The sequence below is a fragment of the Dama dama genome, chromosome 26 (assembly GCF_033118175.1).
Source record: "Dama dama isolate Ldn47 chromosome 26, ASM3311817v1, whole genome shotgun sequence".
In the NCBI taxonomy this organism is placed as follows: Eukaryota; Metazoa; Chordata; class Mammalia; order Artiodactyla; family Cervidae; genus Dama; species Dama dama.
Window position 1 is genome coordinate 24,954,848 of NC_083706.1, and position 21,695 is coordinate 24,976,542.

At 36.4% G+C, this 21,695-nt stretch overlaps 1 protein-coding gene across 3 annotated transcripts in view; it reads right to left on the reverse strand.

The window, feature by feature from the left end:
• MED23 (mediator complex subunit 23) overlaps positions 1 to 21,695 on the reverse strand; it is a 43,568-nt gene that overhangs the window by 10,516 nt on the left and 11,357 nt on the right. Inside the window, exons 10-23 of one of the 3 annotated variants that reach the window (XM_061130360.1) lie at positions 21,404 to 21,499; positions 20,841 to 20,858; positions 15,382 to 15,582; positions 13,549 to 13,692; positions 12,189 to 12,334; positions 10,886 to 11,131; positions 8,109 to 8,251; positions 7,196 to 7,370; positions 6,392 to 6,555; positions 4,180 to 4,304; positions 2,938 to 3,143; positions 2,673 to 2,853; positions 1,436 to 1,606; positions 782 to 998 (exon numbers count right to left, since the gene is read on the reverse strand). In XM_061130360.1, the coding sequence (XP_060986343.1) occupies positions 782 to 998; positions 1,436 to 1,606; positions 2,673 to 2,853; positions 2,938 to 3,143; positions 4,180 to 4,304; positions 6,392 to 6,555; positions 7,196 to 7,370; positions 8,109 to 8,251; positions 10,886 to 11,131; positions 12,189 to 12,334; positions 13,549 to 13,692; positions 15,382 to 15,582; positions 20,841 to 20,858; positions 21,404 to 21,499 (2,233 nt within the window). The remainder of the gene's footprint in view (positions 1 to 781; positions 999 to 1,435; positions 1,607 to 2,672; positions 2,854 to 2,937; positions 3,144 to 4,179; positions 4,305 to 6,391; positions 6,556 to 7,195; positions 7,371 to 8,108; positions 8,252 to 10,885; positions 11,132 to 12,188; positions 12,335 to 13,548; positions 13,693 to 15,381; positions 15,583 to 20,840; positions 20,859 to 21,403; positions 21,500 to 21,695) is intronic. The other 2 variants (XM_061130361.1, XM_061130362.1) reach the window with 2 other exon arrangements.

A 21,695-nucleotide genomic window follows, 5' to 3' on the forward strand; every position in this document is an offset into this window, starting at 1 on the left:
CCAGGCTCAAAACTTAAGAGTTGTCCTTGATTTCTTTCTTTCGATATTCTCCCCATAACTGGTCAAACAAGCTCAGTTCCTACCCTTGACTCTCTCTCCCTTCCTCCTCATTTTCAGCGTCACCATACTTGTTTAGATGCTAAACAAGTTTAGATGCTACTAGAACTGGACTCACCCTTCTAAAATAATGCTTTCCATACCATGACTTTACTCAATAACTTCTAGTTAATTCTCCATTATCTATAGATTATAAAATCAGAACTTCTCAGCCTGGCATTTACAGTGATGAGTTGCCAGGTACAATTTAGCCCAATGAGGCAATTATTTTTTAAAAAATGCCTTGTTTTTAATACCTCCATGATTTTTCCAAAGGATTTCTCCTGCCTATTTTGCTCTCTTCTCCTGTTTATAAAAATCACATACATTATAGTTCAAACCCTATCCATCCAAGAAGCTTGCCAAGATTCATTTAGTTCACAGTAATATCCATCTGTTCTGAACTCATACTTCTTTCTGTACTGATTTGATAATTAATCACACAATATATAAAATAAGGCATCTCTTGCATATTATTTATTTTTGCTATAATTTTACCTATTGATATTTTTATGTTGTCTATTTTATACATCAAGGCATCATCACATAGCACTTCTGATGAAAATGCTTTTATTAAAAATTATTAAAATAAAACCTTATAGAACTATTATTATCCATATGGTCATGCCCAGACTACTTTTGTCTATAGAGAGCTTAGACGGAATTAAAACTTGAAAAAGCTCACCATGAAATTTATATAAGCCTCCTAGGTGATCTAGTAGAGTCTCCAAGGATTTGGATACTGGGAGCAACTCTAAAAACCTGTGGATTACTATATCAAACACTGGAAGGAATCGGAGACACACATTTCCAAAATAGATGGGCAGATATGGAGACTGTATCGGCACAGGAGGATCAACCTGCTCCGCCAGGCCCTCAAAATAGAGCTTCTCCGGGTATTTCTGTGGAAGTGAGGAAATGGTAAATGTTTAGGGCATCTTTTTTTAAATTTTCTTTAAAAAAAAAAAAAAGCTAAATAAACCTGCCATTTTTCAAAGAATATACAACTGTGTTTGCTCTGGCAATGCAATGAAATCTAGAGTCCTTAACAAAATTTCTATTCTCCTAAAGATATACCAAAAGAGATTTACATATGAAAGGACTGGGTTTAACTCTTCATTTTCTATTGTAAGTACCCACACCTACTAAAACTGTAGTTTCAATTTGTTCTTAATATTAGAGAGACTCTAGAACCTCGAGAAAGTTTAGGCAGCTAAGTCACTTCTACACAGACCAGAGAGAAAAGAACAGACCTGCCGAGAAAACAGCCAAGTCAATTAGCCAGACCTAAAGTTTGGCCTTAAAAAGGATGAGCTGAAGCACTAATTTTAATTCGTACCTTGTGATAATTCATGTGCTTGGTGTGCCAGTCATTCTGTAGCCAGTGTTCTGGGGAATTTTCCTTCACAAAGTCACTTACTCGATTTCTAAAATCATTTGGCTTGAGTAACAGCAGCTGAATTATGAAATAACAAACCTGGGCTTCATTCCCTTCGTGGCTACGCATGGCCTTTGGAGAAGAACAGAACAATTAAATGAAATGACAAACCTAAGAGAGAGCAAAGCTCCAAAGATCCTAAATTTGAAGACACTAAAATCTCAGAATTAGAATTTCACTGTACAATCCACCCCAAAATAATTGCTCAGCATTTCCCAAATATGCCTGACCCCTTCTTGCCTAGTTTTGGCTCTCACCTGGAATGTCCATCTTTACTCTTTTATTTACTGATTCACAGACTTACCTTATTTCCCTCACTAGACTGTAACTATCTTTATCTCTATGCTCTAGGGCTGAGAGCTGATTGTTAAGCACTTAAACCCTTCAAATATCACTACTATAGTATTAAAATATGTGGCAGTTTCCAGCCTGATTCAGTGATTTTTCTTAAAATTTGGCCTGAAATAGACATCAAAGTCAGGAGAAAAAAAACCACTTGGAGAATACTGGGTGACTATAAGAAGCATTGCTTCTTATATATTATGGCTACCAAAGTATACATAAATAATTATTAGCACTCCGAAAAATAACCCAGTGACTTTTTTTTTTATTACTTCCTGCCTCTTCTAGGAGTTTTTGAGAATCATCTCAGAGCATCACAAAGCCAGGACCACATCTGTCTTACTTACTTTTCTACCTTCTGTACATACAACATAGTAGATATTCAATACATGCTTACTGAATGGATGAATAAAGAAATTGGGGAATCTTTAATTCCTTCGGGAATTGACAGCAATGCATGATATACAGTATAAATTCATTAAATCCTTAAAACAATATGGGGCTTCCCTGGTAGCTCAGCTGGTAAAGAATCCACCTGCAATGTAGGAGACCCCAGTTTGATTTCTGGGTCAGGAAGATCCCCTGGAGAAGGGACAGGCTACCCACTCCAGTATCCTGGCCTGGAGAATTCCATGGACTATATATAGTCCATGGAGTCGCAAAGGGTCAAACATGACTGAGCAACTTTTACTTTACTAGAAACATACAGTAGATCGGCACAAGATCTAGTCATTAACACTGATCCAAAGAGAATGAGATGGCTTAGAAATCTGTTCTTAAGTAAGTGTATTCTTACCAGGCAGAGAATTAATCTGTCCAGTGTAACAATGTTGTACTTCCACACCATATCATTAAGAATTTCAATGCATTTGTTGAGTTGCTGACCTCCAGCTGACGTAGAGAACTCGTATACCAGGAAATCTGCAAATGTTCTCACATGGACTACTAAGGCCCTGGCTCCAATTCTCTCCAGTACTCTGGAAAGCAGAGAGTAAAAAATAAATTACACTGCTGATAAAATGGACTGTCAAATGGAATGCAGATCTAGGTTTTCGAGTTACCTGTAGCCAATCTGATTAATATGATCTGTTTCCAGGAGCATTTTCCAGAGCAGACAAAGGAAGAGAGGAGGAGAACGTTGTGCAGAAAAGTGGGTGATGATGTCATTTTCGTTGGTCATTGACTTCCACTTCCTATACTCCTCCTCCACATTTTTTTTCAGATTAAAACGACTCTCTTGAGGTACGTTATTTTGTTTAAAGAATGCCTACAAGGAAGATCAGAAGTTTATTTCAATGGCTATAGTAAAAAGGGTACTAGCTGCAGAATCAAGAAACCAGTTTCGGGCTTGACTCTAACACTAATAAATTCCATGTGCCCTCAAGTAACTCAGTAATCAAGGCCTAAATTTCTATATTGGGAAAATATAAAGGCTTTGATTGGATTATCCGTAAGATTCCTTTCCTAGATTTTCTAAACAGAAATTCCAAGCAAAACTGAAATTAAACTTTCTTCAGTCATCTGTTGATACTTCTGCTCATCTTTGAAAAAAGAGAAAAAGAAAAAGATATGCATGTACTCTTGGGTTATATATTTTAATATCCCTATGAGGAAAATCCATTACACTAACCAGGTGGTTCTCAGAGTATGGTCCCCAGACCATCAGTATTAGCATGACCTCGGACCTGTAAGAAATGTGAATTCTTGGCCCCCATCTCAGACCTAATGAATCAGAAGCTCTGCAGCTGGAGTCTAGGGGTCTAGCTAAACCACCACTCCAGGGGATTCTAAGTTTGAGACCTACTGTTCCAGTCCTATTAGAAGTTATAGAAAGCAGATGTTCATTATGCTTAAAATTTTCTCTGAAAAGTAGAAGACAGATGAGGTTTTCCTTTCTCCATATTATAATAGCCAAGTTTATAGCTTTTCTCTCTGTGTGATTAAAAAAAAAATCAGTCAAATGTACATGTGTATATTCTGTGAAGGTCCACTACATTGTGTTTCTCCCCATTACTGTTCAATGAGAGAGAAAGAATTGTTTAGGTCATGTGTTACATCTCACAAGATTCTAAAACTGGTAACTAATAAGATGAAGCCATACAATTGCAGTTTTAGAGACACATCCGGTCCTTCAACAGGACAAGGAAGAGCTCAAGAGATTTTGGGAGTAATAAGAAAGATTCACAAGGAGAAACAAAAGCTAATTTTCTTTGGATGTCATCAAAACTCTCTAGAATAACACAGTAAATGGGAGGAATGATTTCATATACTGTACATTCAATATATAATTCAAACAAAATTACCTGAAGTGGGCCTGGAAAGCAACTAAGAGTATGTGAAGCCCAATTATGAGGAGTAAAACTCATGATGGTCTGAAGTATGTCTTTACACCAAGTTCCCTGAATTGAATCAGAGCCTGTAAAAAAATCTAACACAAACAAATAAATGTAACCCAGATATAAAAGATCATGTCCATAATTCATGGACGATATCACAGAAAAAGTCACAAGTTTGTACAGTCAGAGAATTTCTGCAGAGCATTCACCACTTAACTAGTGATCACATCAGTAAATATGAAGATAGCTAGTGAAAAGGATACAAAAGACATTTAGTACCTTTTTTTCTTGTTAAGATTACAGAACATCAATGACACAACAGTGGTACAGGCCCACCATGACTGCTCATTTAGTTCACTCCTGACAGTGAGGTATTATCACTTTACTGAGCCAAGGAAACAGAACCGTTAAAGTACAGCAGCTATGTCTTCTGGTTTGAAGATTGAAACACCTACAGTCTATAATCCTCTAAATCAAAGAGGCTTATTTATGTAAAATAAGACAGTATACACAAATGTATTGGAGGTTGCTAAACTCAGTAACTATTTCTCTAAAACAGCCATTCTCAAAGTCTGGTCTGCAAACTTTGTGGGTCCCCAGTATCTTTCAAGGATTTGATGAGGTCAACACTATTAAAATAATAATAATAATAACAATAATACTAAGACACCATTGGCCTTTTTACCATGTTGAAATGTGCAGATGGTGCGAAAGCAATGGTGGGGTAACAATGCTGGCCGTGGGAACAAATCAAACAGTGCTACCAGATTATACTCACAGCCACTGTAATCTTCACAACACACCCTTAGCAGGAAAAAACTGCCAGTGTCACTTAAGACTATCTTTGATAAAACTGTAAAAAAGATTGTGTCTCAGCCCTTAAGTACATCTGTTTGTAACATCCTGTGTGATAAAATAGAAGTACGCATAAGGTGTTGCTGCTACTTATCAAAGTATGAAGGTTATCTTGAGGAAAAATACTTTGTGATTGAGTATTGGGTCAAATTAGCTGTTTTTTCATGGAATCCCAATTTTACTTGAAAGAGCATATAGTTTTTCAGATTTGGACATTAGGCAGATATTTTCTTGAAAATTAATAAAGGGAGCCTCTAACTTCAAGAAGAACAAATGACTGTATCTTTCACCAATGATAAAATCTGAACTTTCAAGCGAAAATGAGAATTTTGGAAAACTTGTATCCACTACCACAAACCCAATAGCTTTCTAAAACTTAAAGACTTTTTTCCTAATGAAATTTGTAGCAAGGTTAAAAAATATAATTTTATGATGCTATATAATGAAATGTGTCAACATTTATAAGATCTACCTACATAATCCAGTAAACCAATGTTTTCCAAAAAACCAATCCATAAAGTTAAAATATGCATGAACACAAAATCCACTAAATGTCCAAAACAGATGAGCAGATTATAATGTGACAGAGCAGGGTTCCCTGATGGGACTTTGGATTCCACATTGCGATGAACATTTAAGAAACTACCAATTTTTCAATTTTGTGTGACATTACAGTGGATTCATAATTAGCTGAAAAAGCTATTTAAAATACTCTTTCTCTTCCCAACCTCCTATCTGTGTGAAACCATACAGTGCTTGTTTTTTTTTTTACTTACTTCTTCTAAAGTAACATCTACAATAGGTGAAACTAAGAGAATTCAGCTATGTTTCTTTACACCAGACATTAAATTCAGCTATGATCCTTTACACCAAAAATTACATTGTTTATGTTAACATGCAATAGGCTTTTTATTATTGCTGTAAAATGAGTCAGATCTTAAAAAGTCCTACTTTAATACCTAACAAAGCAAATATCATAGATATAAGCCATATAAACAGAAAATGTTTGGAAATTTTAATCATTATTATTATTGCTATTTTTGAGTATAAAGTGGTCCTGAGACCAAAAAGCTCAGGAACCGTGGCTTTAAAACGATGTCAGATGACTAAAAACTGATGTTGAACCAAGTTAAAATGGTAGTACAGAAGAACTTGCTTTAATGACTGAAATGGTAAAGATAACCAAACAACAACTGGTTTTTCTGGATACAAGTGAGAAGAATCTTTTCAATATGTTACCCGCCAGCCCCAGCCCAGGAGTCAGGAGACACGGCACCCTCTGACGCATCTGTGTCTGCGGCTGGGGGCAGCGTGTTCACTGTACCTGTCACGTGAGTTGCTCTAGCTAAGGTCAGTATCAAGGCACGGTTCAGTTCTTCAGACTCCGCTGAGAGCACCGTCTTGGGATCACTGAGGAAGCGTGTGAACTGCGGCTGCACCTCTGAGCTGCCGAGCGCTGTGATGAGCCTGAGTGCAGTGCTCTCAACGCTGCAAGGTGGGAGAGCAGACACAATTGTGGAGAAGTTAAGCTGCACATAAACTCAGAACTCTAGAATTAAATGTAACTCTAGGTTAATCACAATGGGAAAACAAGCAAACTATAAATTCTCTTCTTTGATTAAAAACAAACTCTTCTGTGTGAAAACAAGCTTTGCTTAACTTGTTTTTAAAAATCTGAGGTGTCAAATTTAATAGCAAAAATCATCTGACATTTTTATGCATCTGAAAAAGATAATGTGTAGCTTTAAGGACTAAAAAAAAAATGTCACCTGGATACACAGCATTTTAAAAATGACATCTTTAAAAATTCAGAATATATTTTCAATTAGAGCAAAATCAAAATGACATGATACTGTAACCACAACCTAAATAAGGACTAAGTTAAAACACAATGTCAAAGGTCGTGGAAGTACTTGTTCTCAGTCCAAAGATCCCCAAGCAATGATGCAACCATCTTAGTAGGTTTCTATTTAAGAAGTTGAACTCTACTTTTTCTATACTGGAAATAAAACACTCCAGAAGCAGAGGAATTTTATGACAGTGAACATTATAAGGTAATGGATTAAGTTCACCATCTTGAACAAATTTTCTAACAAACCCAAGGAAAGACGGTCTCCAGTGAGCTCACCAGAGATGGAGCTGGTTCTGGTTTGTCTGTGCAACTGCAGCCAATGTATGAAGATGACTCAGGAGCTGGACTCGGTAATGCGGCTGGATGTGGTGCATCCGGTAGCTGAACATCTCAAGGAGAGTGTGCAAGATACCCCAGGCATGAGACTTAAAAACAGTTGGCAGAAGCTGACCTTGAAGAAGAAGAAAATTTAAGACACCAATCAGTAAAAGCTATGAATTAAAAGTTACTTAAAGAAAAGTCACAGCGAGTAAACTCTATGCATAAAGATTTTGATCATGAACATACACATATGCAAACACACAGATACACACAAATACACACAAATCAGAAAAACACTTTCACATTAGAAAGTGGTTTATTATTTAGAACTGCATAATAACTAACAGACATTATAATGCAGGAACTGAATTGTAACGCAACTAAACTGTATTACATTGAATTGCACTGAATTGTAATGCAATGCAGGAACATGCTTTCAAATTGCCAGTCAGACTTGCAACTTACTGCTGTCCCAGGGCAAACCAGCAAGCCAGCCAAATGGGACCAGGGTTTTTATGATCAGACAGGTCTGTCCTGCCCTGTTTACTGCATCCCAAGCACCTAGGACAATTACATGCCCCCCGCCCCCCATACACACACTTTATAACCATAACGTTTAAAAAATGTATCCCATTCCCTTGACCCTCTGTGAGGGTCTTATCCCTCTTTTTTGCTCTATTTTTCTCTGTATGATTTGTTTATTTTATATTTAAATTATATATATATATTTTCTGTTTTCCTCATTAGCAGGTGATCTCTACGATGAGAGTGACTTCTGCACACTTCTATATTCCTAGAAGCTAGAAAAGTGTATGTTGAATGAAGAAAAAGGTTAGTGGTTATAAAACACCAGAAAGTCCTGTCTTACTGATAAATCCTTTGATGCCCAAAGATTCTATTTCCATATAGACCAATAAGCGGCTGTAAGTTTCCACTAGGGCTGGAGCCAAGGCCACACTGGACTTTGCGTGAGCAAGTTTTATCACTCTGGTAGCAATGCTGTGGATAAGGCTGCAGAGAAACAACAACATAAAATAAACAAAATAAAAATCCAGATTTTTAACATAAATACAGGAATTATTCTACTTCTAGGGAACCTGGTGTAAATTTGAACTCCTGGCTGAAATGAACCCACTCTGTTTTTGTCATTTAGGTTTTGCAGGACACAGGGCAGTGATGCACTGTACAGCCTGAGACCGATTCTGATTTCCACGTTGCTTTCAACCCACATCAGGGTCTCTCTGTTCACAAAACAGCACAATCTGGGTACAACTCATAAGAATGGAAGAAAGAAGCTGTGATACATATATACAACGGAATATTACTCATCCATAAAAAGGAACACATTTGGGTCAGTTCTAATGTGGTGGATGAACCTAGAACCTATTACGCAGAGTGAAGTAAGTCAGAAAGGGAAAGATAAATATCGTATCGTATACATATGGAATCTAGAAAGATGGTACCAATGAATTTATTGGCAGGGTAGTAATGGTGAAACAGACAGAGAGAACAGACTTGTGGACGCAGGGCAGGGGAAGAAGAGGGTGAGATGTATGGACAGAGTAACATGGAAACTCACATCACCATATGCAAAAGAGACAGCCAGGGAGAATCTGCTGTAGGCCCTGGGGAATTCAAACACGGGCTCTGTACCAACCTAGAGGCACAGGGTGGGGAGGGAGGTGGGAGGGAGGTTCAAACGGAGGTGACACATGCATACCAATGGCTGATTCATGTTGATGTTTGACAGAAAACAACAAAATTCCATAAAGCAATTATCCTTCAATTAAAAAAAAATAAATCTTTAAAAAAAAAAAATATGCTTGAATGGTTTTAGGCCATTTTTCTTTTCCAAATATGTAACTAAAACCACTTAAGAAATTAACTTTTGTTACAGAACCACTTAACAAGTAACTGCAAATCCAAATATTAACAGGATTACCTGTTAATATAAGGTATTAACAGGGCTATACGCAACTCCCTCACATACTCCAGTAAAGTGCATGTATGATTCTAGCACAACATTTACCGCCTGAAAAACAGAGTGGCTGTTCTGGAACCAATGCTCTCCCGACCTGGAGGCCCACACACACATTCTCTTGGGCCTATGCAGTGTTTGAAGCTGAGTCAACATTTAATGGTTGGAAGTCTAGAAATAAAAATCTGGATTTCTAGCCCTTTTCAAAAAACATTTTGAAGAACTAGCTACACTAGTACGCAGTTTAACATAACAGAAATTAGCCCAAGTGGCAGTACCGTGAGTTGAGCCCCACACACCCCAGTCACTCACAATCCCCCTCTAAACACAAGCTTCTGGGCACACTGTTACCTGCCTTGCCCACATGCAGCACCAGGCACCACTCACCTACACCATCAGCTTAGCTCCTGTGGCCACTTGGGGCCTTTTCTGTCTTTTAGAGGCCATAAATGCCAATTCTAAAAGCACCCCTACATATAGTCAATACAAGAAAGGTATTACAGGTTTTGCATCCCTGGATGTAGTAATTCTACTTCCAGCAAATTATTTAATAAAAATGGAATTATGGATAGGTGCAAACACAGCCAAAAAAATAATTTTCATAGCCATTTTTATAACACTAAGACACTGCAAGTAATTTCAGTATCCAACAATATGCAATTGACTGAAGGATCACATATAGACCTAAAAAAAGACCTCTATGTAGCAATTAAAACAGATGGTTCTCAAGAGCACTAGCCCTAAGAAGATGTTTAATTAAAAAATGAAAATAAACAGGTGTTTAATAGAGTTGGATACAACTTAGCAACTAAACAACAATGAGAAAAAGGTGGCTATAAACAGTACTGTAGTTAACAGCACATTTTTGAAAAAAACAAAAAAAAACCCCTATAAATTCATATATATACACACATAGAAAAAGGACTCAGAATACATATATATAAATGTAATTTTACAATGCTTATTTTTCAAGGAGGGATTATAGCAATTATTTTCATCTTCTTTGGGCTTATATGTATATTCTAGAATTCCCATAATAAACAATACCATTTTTGTTACAGAATAAACCTAAAGGTTTTTAAAAATATATCTGACCTCTGGGTCTTCCCAGTGCACCAGGCCTGAGCACTCGTCTCATGCATCAGGTGGAGAGGGAGGTGGGAGGGGGGATCAGGATCGGGAATACATGTAACTCTATGGCTGATTTATGTCAATGTATGACAAAACCCACTGCAATGTTGTGAAGTAATTAGCCTCCAATTAATAAAAATAAATGAAAAAAAAAAAAAAGAAGCAATCTGAAATATGAACAAAGATTTCATCAAAATGCCAGTTATAATACCAGATATTTGGAAACAGCCTAAAGGTCCAATTTTAAGGGAATAGTTAATAAATTATGGTAAATCATGCAATCAAATATACACCATTAATAAAGCTTTCCGAGAAGCTGGAAAATATTTAGGACATAAGGTTAAGCAAACAGAGCACATTTAACTATGAAAAAACTTCATTAAAAATAAAGAGGAAGAAAAATGCCTATATATATATATATATATATATATATATATATCTGACCATAAAATATACACACATAATCATGAAATCAAGTCTTTACTACACTGATATCAATTTCCTGACATAAAACCAAACAAATAAAAAGAATATACCTCATTTTGGCATGAACTGTCAGTGAATCCAGGAGGTTCATTGGTAAGGGCGTAATAGACCCTGAAGCCAAACAGCTCGTTCCAGGAAGTGGTATCCTCATAATTCCATTTCCATAAATAGTTTCCACCAGAGCTCCCATAGGTAACGTAAAACATTCTGAATTTGTAGAGTATGCATTACATAGCAGGGCGATCTTATAGTCATTCATTTGTAAACTCTTATTTCTAAGACTCTGCTGCAGGAACCTAAAATTACAAGTTCCATTAAATAGAAAAAATGAAAATAAATTCCAGAAGGGTAATCTGCATTTTTTTAAAATAAAAGTTTAATTTCATGCAAGAGTTTGAGCAAGCTCTGGGAGATGGTAAAGGACAGGGAAGCCTGGCAGGCTATCGTCTATGGGGTCACAAAGAGTTGGACGAGACTGAGTGACTGAACAAATATACTATCTTTATTCCTATAGATATCATAGTTTCTGCCAAATGAGTGCTGACACACGAAAGGTTTAAGAAGCATTCAGAAAGAATGTTAGCAGTTAAAAGTGAACAATGAATGGTTATTTGTTAAATAGGTACTACATATACTGCACTAAGACTCAGGTAATGAAGAAATAAGTCACAGATTCATAAATTAGGCTTCTATCTATTATCTACTTGCTTAAGAACATTCAAATGCCTTCATTACAGATGTCACTAAGGAAAATGGTTAAGGGGTATCATCCAATGAAAGTCAAATGAAATGTGAAATGTGAAAGACTACCCTGAAGTCTCCTATGAACAGACCTGACAGTCTTTTTCAGAAGGTCTAGGTGGGAATTAACATCCATGATGGAAGCCCACTCCTATCTAAAAAAGTGCATCTTTTTTGAGTAATCACAGCTTTGGAAATGATGTAAGGGAGCATGCCAACCAGATCAGTTCAGTCAATCCTGGAAGCCCAGGGAGTGAGTGATATCTCAATCAGGCTCAAATCTAAGATATTCTGAAACATTTTTACATATTTTTGGAAATTAAGTATTTTAACTAAGGTAAAATACATAAGCAAAAATAGACCTGAAAATTAAAAAATATATATATGTATATATCCCCACACATATAAACAGGATGGGTTAATCTTCTAATTGCTTTCTGCTGCAGGTATTGATCAGGTTCTTAGTTATAATGTACACATTAAATATTTATCCTTACCTCCAGTGGATGCTGGAAAATTTTCATATTTTATATAAATATTGAGACAATTATCATTAGCCTTCACCCCACTATTAAGTTAAAAAAATGAACTGTCAAGCTACAAACAACTTACTCATGGTGAAGCTTTAGGGAGTGAGGTATTGGAATCTGTAATTTGGAGTTGTCATTTTGGGCTTTTCTGTTGAGGTGAATCCAAATGCAGGTCATGGCAAAGGCATGAGTTGACTGGGGTTTGTTAATGTCAGGAACCGGGATAAACTAAAAAAGAACAATTTGCATATTATAAGAGAGCAGAGTGAACTAATTACATGTATTACAGTCACCCATTTCCACTGGACTCCTTTTTAAAATATCCTGTGTTAAGTTAGCTCCAGCTGTCCTTTGTTCAATAATACAAATCAGAAGATCTAACAGCTATCAGATACTGAAACTACTAAAAGATTGCTTTTACTTTCCAAGAAAATAACAGAAATTCACAGGTGCTTAGTCAAGCTTTTTCTACTGTCACAGAGCATCCACAATCATTAAATTTTTATTTTCTAAAATTTAAACACATCATATGAAAAAATTAATCACATCATTATTTTATTGAGTGTGATACACATGAATAGAGAATTTCTAAGAGTCACATGTGTGCTTTTCAACAACATGTAAGAGATAAGCAATCTAAATGAGCAGCATCAGATGTACTGTATATTGATGGGTGAAATGACACAGATGTCTGGAATTTGCTTTAAAATTATCCAGCATTAGGAAAAACAAGATGAGAAGGAAAGAAGAAATAAGAACATTTCTTGGTGATGGGTACATGAGAGTTTCTTTTTTAAACTTACTCTACATTTTTGGTGCATTTAAAAATTTCCATAATAAAATGTTCCTAAAAAACGGCAATCATCAATACATATCATATTTCAAACACCTTATATAATAAGCACTAGTGTGACATTGGAGAAGGAAATGGCAACCCACTCCAATACTCTTGCCTGGAAAATTCCACGGATGGAGGAACCTCATAGGTTACAGTCTATTGGGTCACAAAGAGTCAGACACGACAGCGACTTTACTACTGTGACATACTCAATTAGCAAACAACCAAAAAAAAAAAAAAAGTTAACAGATACTGATGTTATTTGGTCCTTAAATGTGTGTACGTTAAAACAGTCTCACACTCTTAAAAAACCGTTAACCTTTTTAAAATATAGAGAAAGAGCTTGCCATACTAGCTGTTTGACTGTGATTTGATTGTGATTAAAGATAAACTTCAGAAACAATCTAGTTAAATTTCTTCATTTTACATAGAAATGAACTAATGTCAAGAGAGACTGAATGTCCATCCCGTGATTACAGCTATTACAAAAACTGGGAAAAGAACCATGTTTCCATTTTTCAAGTCCAGTGCTCTTTTCACAAAATTACACTAACATTCTTATACATAAACTAGACATAATTCTAATCATACTAGCCAAACTTACTTCTTTTTCCGGGTACAAAAGGTCAAAGAGCTTCATGACAGGAAGAAAATCAGCGAGTGCATTTTTCTGAATACTCCCAGAAATGAATTGCAGGAGAACCCACATAAGATGGTCTCGGCCTTTAATCAGTCCTCGCCCCGCCAACTGTAAAAGATATTTAAATGCACATCTACACAGTCAAAGAAACAGATATATAAAGTTTAAAGAAAAAAAAAAAGAGAGAGAAATCTTGTTCTTAGAAAGTTAGCACCTAACTTTGGCATTTACTGGTTACTTTGTCTCTACTCAAGGCACACCCAGCAACGCTTTTAAAATTAATATTGCTTCTCCCTGATTTCCAAAACAACTATGCAAATCGAAAATGAAATGTTTTAGACATAATTAAGTCGAGTATGTGTGCACGAGAATCAAGTTTAATATGGGAATGTTACTAAAAATACTGCATCAAAACACAAGGAGTCTGGGGTGGGAGGTGGGAGGGAGGTTCAAGATGAAGGGAACATATGTACACCTATGGCTGCTTCATGTTGATACATGGCAAAAACCAATACAACATTGCAAAGCAATTATCCTCCAATTAAAAATAAATTAAAAAAAAAACCAGAGTTTGTTATTATTATAACAAAAAGGTTAAATTTATTTATTTTTTACTCTTCAAGGACTGGTTATGAAAAATACTTTTCCTGGTTTCCTATAGATTGTAACAGAAACCAGTGGTGGAGATAGGGGTGCTAAGTAAGTGGTGGTTAAAAGGATTTTAACAACTCTTATGAAAAATTTCCCCAAGATAATCCAGTCTCTCAAGATGTTAGATATAACACCACTCATTTTACTCCCATTCAATGTGTATAAAGCCTTGTGCCTAAAACCAACCCTTCCCACACACTTACTTTGCCACATGTATTCTCTGTTTTGGATTCACTGTCCTCCTCTTTCGTTCACTGCCAAAGCAGAAGCCAGTGAGTGGTCCTAGATTCCTGACACTCTGTCACCTACTGCCATCATGTCTTATTAATATACTTCCCCGCCTACCTGCTTTCTTGCTCCTCCTCTTTCCTGGTTTAGGCCTCAGCCTTTCTCCCCCAGACCACTGCAACAGCTCCCTTACTAGTTTCCTGGCCTCTGATTTTGGCTTCATTCATCTCTACATCACTGTCTTCCCATATGTGATGCTTAGCAGTAATTTTTCCAGCTTGTATCTGATGATGTCTTTCCGTTCCTCATTTACTTCCCAAAGTAAATTTTAAATCCTTAGAACAAACACAGGGGCATATAAAGGTCTCCATGTCTGGTCTTTCTGTCCTGCTTTCCTCATCTCACCAACACTTTCCCTTCTATAGTTTTCTTTCATGTTTTCACACATTTCTGCCTCTAAATGATCATTTTATTGCCATGGTAACACTTCCCTATCTTTTCCCCTTGGCAAATTTCTACTTGTCTTTCAAGTAATAGTTTCAAGCCCCCTTTGATAAAGCCATTCTTGGGTGTCTTTAACAGGGATTTTTCTCTTTCATTTCTATTGCAAGGAAACATGTTTCCATTATTATTATAATACAATTGTTTATACCTACATCTTCTCACTAGTAAGGAGCTCTTTGAGGGTACTATATTAGCACCTTTTCATTTTGTATCTCCTGGTCCTGGCGTTGTGAACATGTGGAATAAATAAATGAATCCAGTTTTTACAGTGACAAGAAAGTGAAAAGTGAAGAAATCATAAGAGCACTGAACAAAAGAGAAATCAGAGCTCGGAACTTCGGTTTCACTAGATACACTCGTCTGAAATAGACTCATCAGCAGGTGAAATGGCTCTGAAAGAGGGCGTGCACTCACCTTCTGATGAAGAGAAAGGACCATATGTGGGAAACTTGCAAACTGGAAAAGCACAAAGAAAATGAGCTGGCTGGAGAGATGCTGCCAGAGGAGCTGGCTGGTCCCCCCGTCGTCAAACTTCTCCTCCGTCTCGGACCGCTCCATGGCGTACACCACCAGGTCCACCAGCTGGTCCTCCAGCACAGGGCAGCGCTGCTTGTGCTGTGGGGCAGAGATTGAATACAGTATTCCAAGAGCCTCCCGGCCAGCTCCCAAGTTACCAGTCAAGGGGCGTTCATCGTAACAGAGAGGCCAAGAAGCATGGAATGACGTTGAACTTACAAAGTTAAGGCTAGGTTTAGTCCATTAAAGCTGCACCATGTTATATGATCACAGAGGATGAGTTTCATAAAAAATTAGTTTTCAGGTCTCACCTAAAACAGGCTTCCCATCAGCTTTTGACTTTTACTACAGACATCATTGTTCCAGTATGACAGAGGGAGCTACACAGTAGAAAATTCTGTTATTTATTTCTTGAACAAAGATCATTTTAAAGATACATGAAATGGTGATAACAGTAATAATTTTGCAATCTAACTCAAAATATGAAAACCCTGGATTTCCAGGAATCACATATTATGACGAGAGAGTGAACAAAGCAGTGTGTCATCTATTTACTTAAAAGTAATCACCACTGGTTTACACTAGCTTTATATACAGAGGTATATCTAAATATTCAATTTCTGTTTTTCAATGTGTGGTACTTATTTGATACTGAAATGGAAACTTCCTCTATTAAAAAAAAAAAAAGGCCTCAAAGTTAAAGCTATGTTCTTCCCTCTTAGAAGTCAAACATTATGCAGCTTTAATTTTAAATTAGACTATTTTAAAATCTAAAACAAGAAAAAGAATTGAGTTTAAACACTAAAAATGAAAATGCAACTTCCCTTTCTAGAGGCAAAAAGGTTTATGCTTTTTAAAGCGATTCAAAAGCTTTTATCAAAAGAAATGTTAAGCCATATTTTAAGCCATTTTCATATTTTTAATAAAGTATGTTATATGACTTAATAGCCAGGCAGTTGGAAGCCTTACTAATGAATACAATACTAATACAGATGCTTTCCCTATAAACTTTAGATGTGATTATTAGTCTTTTGCCATGAAAAAGGGATATGATTTCCTTAAATTTAGGGGGGAAATGCAAAATGGGGACGAATTTGGAAAAAAACAAAACATAATGAATAGCATCCCCTCTTTTGCATGCTTTCTGCCAGCTCCAAACTTGTAAAGCTCCAATATAGCTGCACCTCCTTAAAGCATGCAAATAAAACAAACATCTATCCCAAACAGTAAGCATCAATGGTTGTTTCATAATTTTCCCAAAAACACAATGCCATGATCACAGTTCAACCACATTACAGTTTTACGAAGAGCAATATTAACACCACCAGTTGGGACTACAGTACTTTTCCTCCAAATGTAATTATCATTATGAAGCAGAGCAAAGTGCAACAGACAACACTACAAACTATTTCTTAAATCAGCATGCAAAACTACTGTGTACAGGGCTTGAAATTCACTAGTTCTGCCAACCACCAACAACCTAAGAAATGTGTCAGACAACACAAATTTAGAGTGAGATCATTCAAAGTATACAAGAGTCAGAAAAATTTGTGAAAAGAAGTAAAGCCAGGATTTCCAGTAGGAATTTTTCGTTAGTGATGGGAATTTGGTTCTAGTTTGGAAACTAACCAATTTGTCATCTATTCCTCCACCCACGACAGTCTTCCATCAATCTGCCTCAGGAAAAAAGAACAAACTAAACCAAGTTGGTTTTTAGCACCTGGGTCATTTTTTTGAGTTTTCCATGTTAGTACTAGCTATTTGTTTTAAAGAACTGAATTTTAACCTATATATTTTTAGAAGTGCAGTGATTTATGGTCAAATAGTTCATGATTTAGAGGAAAACCAAAAATACTAAGATTTTGGCAAAGTAAGAACTGGGAAATTTACAGTCAAAGCTGACAATCATTCAATATGTATTAAGACTCAAAATTACCCCCAAATTTTCTGTTAACAGTTAAATCAGTCAGGTATATCTTGGGCACCAAATGCAGCTACTTAGTCTGAGGATAGAAGAACATCTGTCAAAATTAACTCTGTATTTCCCAGGTGTTTTTGGTTAAATCCAAGGATAGTTCTCAAACCAAGCTTAGGGATAGCTTAAACTTATGTTCTTCTTTTACTTGCCAATTTTAATAATACCAAAATAAGAGAGAGAAAGAGAAGTATGGATTATAAAATGAGCTGTGCTGCTAACTACTTTAGAGTAAGTTTTATTTTAGTTTTCAACTGCTAAAAGATAAGTACATTAAAATTAAGACTCTCTACCACATAAATTATTTTATAAAGTGGAACAAATCTGTAAATCAGTTTAATGACTTGTGAATAAAGGCTAATTATCAATCACTAGATTGGTAGCCAGTGGATGCTATGTCTATGACTGTTCACAAGTTGCTGAAAGTTTTCATGAATTTAAGTCTTCAAGATGTAGGTAGATAAGTTGAATTAGCTTACATCATACATATATGCATGTTTAGTTGAAGCCTCTTTTTAACAGTAAGAATCTAAATTCAGCTTTTTAATTTCTGCATAATGGTTCAAACTGTATTGGAAACTTATTTTGGATTGTCAGTCTAAAAATCAGGCACAAGGCATTAATGGAAACATGAATAATAACCCCCACCCATGCCCCTGATTTTTTTCCCACCACTATTTAAAATGGCAAATGATAATGCCTTCAGTCTCAGTAACCATATCCTGTATTAAGCGGCTCCTCATATTTCCATGTAATGGTTTTGGTACTGCTTATGGGTACAATTTTAACATAGTATAATTAGGTGTGTGCTTTCTAAGTTGCTTCAGCTGTGTCCGACTCTTTGAGACCCTGTGGACTGTAGCCCACGAGGCTGCTCTGTCCGTGGGATTCTCCAGTCAAGAATGCTGTGGTGGGCTGCCGTGCCCTCCTCCAGGGTCCTCCAGCCCAAGGGTCGAGCCTGGGTTTCTCATCCCCTGCACTGGCACGTGGGTTCTTTAACACTGGTGCCACCTGGGAAGCCCATGAACCTAGGCAGGCATTGGTTAACTTAAAAACCATTATTTCAAAGACAGAAATTAATTTTAAAGCAGTATTTATTCAGGACAACTTGGGAAGAAAAATCCCTTTGTATTTCATTTATCATATTCTCTATTAACCAGAACTGGAGTCCCCTGCCAGTAAACACCACTTTCAATGGTGCCTTTGAAGGACAGACTGAATGATCAGTCTAGTACCTCACCATCTCAGCATAGTCAGAGTCCATACAGCACCACGTAAGAGCTTGGGAATGGACCTGTTTTGTAACGCTCCTTTTCAGTACAAGGAATACAAACTGTTGTGCAAACACACAAAACAGGATTCTCCCACTGTGAACACTCTACCCTGCTGGTCGCAGAACTGGGCTATTAATGACCTTCTGAATGCAACCAATTTTAGGATAAAGTACCAGAGCCCAATTCCTACTGGAAAATACAATATGGACAGCTCTTAAAAGGTTTCAAAGCTTTAAGTAAATTATTGCATTGCTAGAGAAAGGATAAGAAAGTATAGTGCAGGATATAGTTCTGTAATGATAAAAGATGTAATAACTTGTTAATTTTTAATCATATGCTTCTCATACAGTGTGCTCTCATTCTCCACCCTACTTTCCAGGTGGTAAAAATAATATGTCAATTCGGCATATACCTTACATTTACAAATCCACTCACTACAGTGTTTTCTACCAAAACAATTACTGATGAATTGTGAATTTTTGACAATGTTAACACTATAGTGGGATCAATACTACTAATGTTCTGTCAGCATTTCCATTATAAACTGTATTTTTTATGGATTTATGTCTTAGTCATAAACTTTTTTTAGGTTGAAACTTGTTATTAAAAGGATCAGATCAGAAATATCCTTCTCTAAATTTCATCAATTTCTCATTTGAGAAAAGCTGCCTTCCAAAAGCAAAAAGTTAAGGATAGCTAAGGATATCTGGGGGGTGGGATTCAAATGACCATGGGTATGTTTATTCACCAAACTGCAAAAAAAAAACTGAGTCAAGTATGCCTTAAAGTTCATTGCAAAAATTAGGTTTAAGACATAGCATGAAAGCATTCTTTCAAGGTTAACTGAATACTTACCTCTAACTCAAGTGAAAGCTCATCAGAGTTAATGACTTGGTGTTTAAGATGTTACATTGACAGGTTATGTGAGGTAACTGTCAGATACTGTGGTGTGAAGCAGTTTCAGTTTCACATGAACAAAGGCTTGTCCAAACAAGGAGACTTGGTAAATTTTTCAGAAGAAAAAACTTAAAATAATAAAAGAGATACTGCTACTAGGGTGAGGTTTGGCATGCAAAGTTTCAACACTGAGCAAGTTTTATGGCCAAGCTCTATGTCCTTAAAAATAGGGCTTTATAAATGGAAGCACTGGCACAACCTTCACTATAGTATTGCAAACAGCAACGCTATTTTATATAACTTGGACAAGAACGTCTTATTAAAATCAAAAAGCTGGTCTATTTTAATATGCTGGGCTCAAAAATGTTTAACAAAAATAATTAGAACCACTATTTTGCTTAAAATCTCAAAGGTGAAAAGTCCTGGAACAGACTTGGGAATGTACAAGAGTCCGTTTTATAGAGTCTGGCCATTTCGTGCTCCTCCTACCACACGTGGCCTTCCACTGAGGCGCTCACGCCAGGAGGGGGTCACTTCCGGCAAAGACTGACAAAGAAGCGTGTCTGTCAAGCAGGTGTGGGGTCACCTAAGAGTGTGACATTTCTCAGTCAACCTCCACATTTCCAAAAAAACTTCCCCATGTAAAGCTTACCACTCCAACTTGTAAAAGTAACGTATCTCTGTTAAACTGTTTTTTTCTCTTCTTTTGTTTTGTTTTTAATTTGTTTTTGTTTTTAGGCAAAGCAAGGCAGGTATTTTTATTGATGTTGTTGTTTGTTTATGTTTTAATTATCTGGAAAGATAAAGGCCACCACAAATCTTTCCATCTCTGAAAATTCCACCAGGCTAGCTTTAGCCCTAAGGTAGGAAAAACAGTAAAATGGAGTGGGAAGGAAAAACAACTCATCAAAAAGTGACAGGCTTTATCAAGTGCCAGGTGTTGTCTCTTGATTTAAAAAAAAAAAAAAAGAAAAAAGAATATTTTAAAAAAAAACAAAAAACAAACAAACACCAAAAACCAAAACCAAAAACAATCCACCAAAAACAACTCTCATAATCCCAAGAAGAAATTCATTTTAGTGGCCTTGGTCTCAGCATGGTCCTGCCAATTTCAAGCCCCGACCATACATGTATTCTCTAAATGGAATCAGTGGCTACAAAGCGGCCAGCGTATCGTTAGTCACAATACAACAGTAAGGTTGTGAACATACCTGAGCAATGTTCAAGGTCTAGAGCATTGGAGGATGGGCAGGACAAGACAGGACAGAACAAAAATAAAGGAAGAAAAAAAGAAAAGACAAAACAGTGACTATGAGGCCAGCCTCAAGGAACCCAGAGTCAGCACAAACCCGCCCACATGTTAAACCACCAAAAACATACACCAAAAAGAAAAAAAAAAAACAGCAATTGAGGCCACACTGAAGATACCAAGGGTTATAAAAAGAGACACCCAAACCAAAAAAAAAAAAAGTCAAAAATTATGGTTAAGTCATGTGTAGGTTTCTCTGGCAAAAGGTATACTTGAAACTGGCCTTATAGAAAAAAAAGCAATGCAAAATAAACCAACTTTTAAAATATCTCCTTTTTAATTTAAACATTCTTAAAGCAATATATAAATGATAGAAATAATACATTACTTAATAAACCATATACTAAAAAAAAAATCATCAAATAGTTCTTAACTGTTTTGCTCAGTTAGCTATAGCAAAGAAAAGAGAAAAGAATAGTGCAGATTCTATGCAGAGTTTACTAGGTTTCCAGCACAGTACAGTACCTGCTTATTTAAACCTAGCATATTGCAGACCATATCCCTGGAATAAGGCTGCTCCAAAACATATCTCAACAAAGCAGTCTGGGGTTCAAACAGATCCTTTAAAGAAAATAAAGAAAATCATTGCTTCAAGATTAGAGTTAATGTTCATTCAAAAAATTTGAAATTGGGATAAAAAAATCCTCTAAAGGCTCTTGTTACCTTCACACAGTAGGCAGTATCTAGTGGGAAAAAATCAAAGGATTTTAGTGTTTACAATTAATCTGCTCCCACCCTTCATTTCATAAATGACATA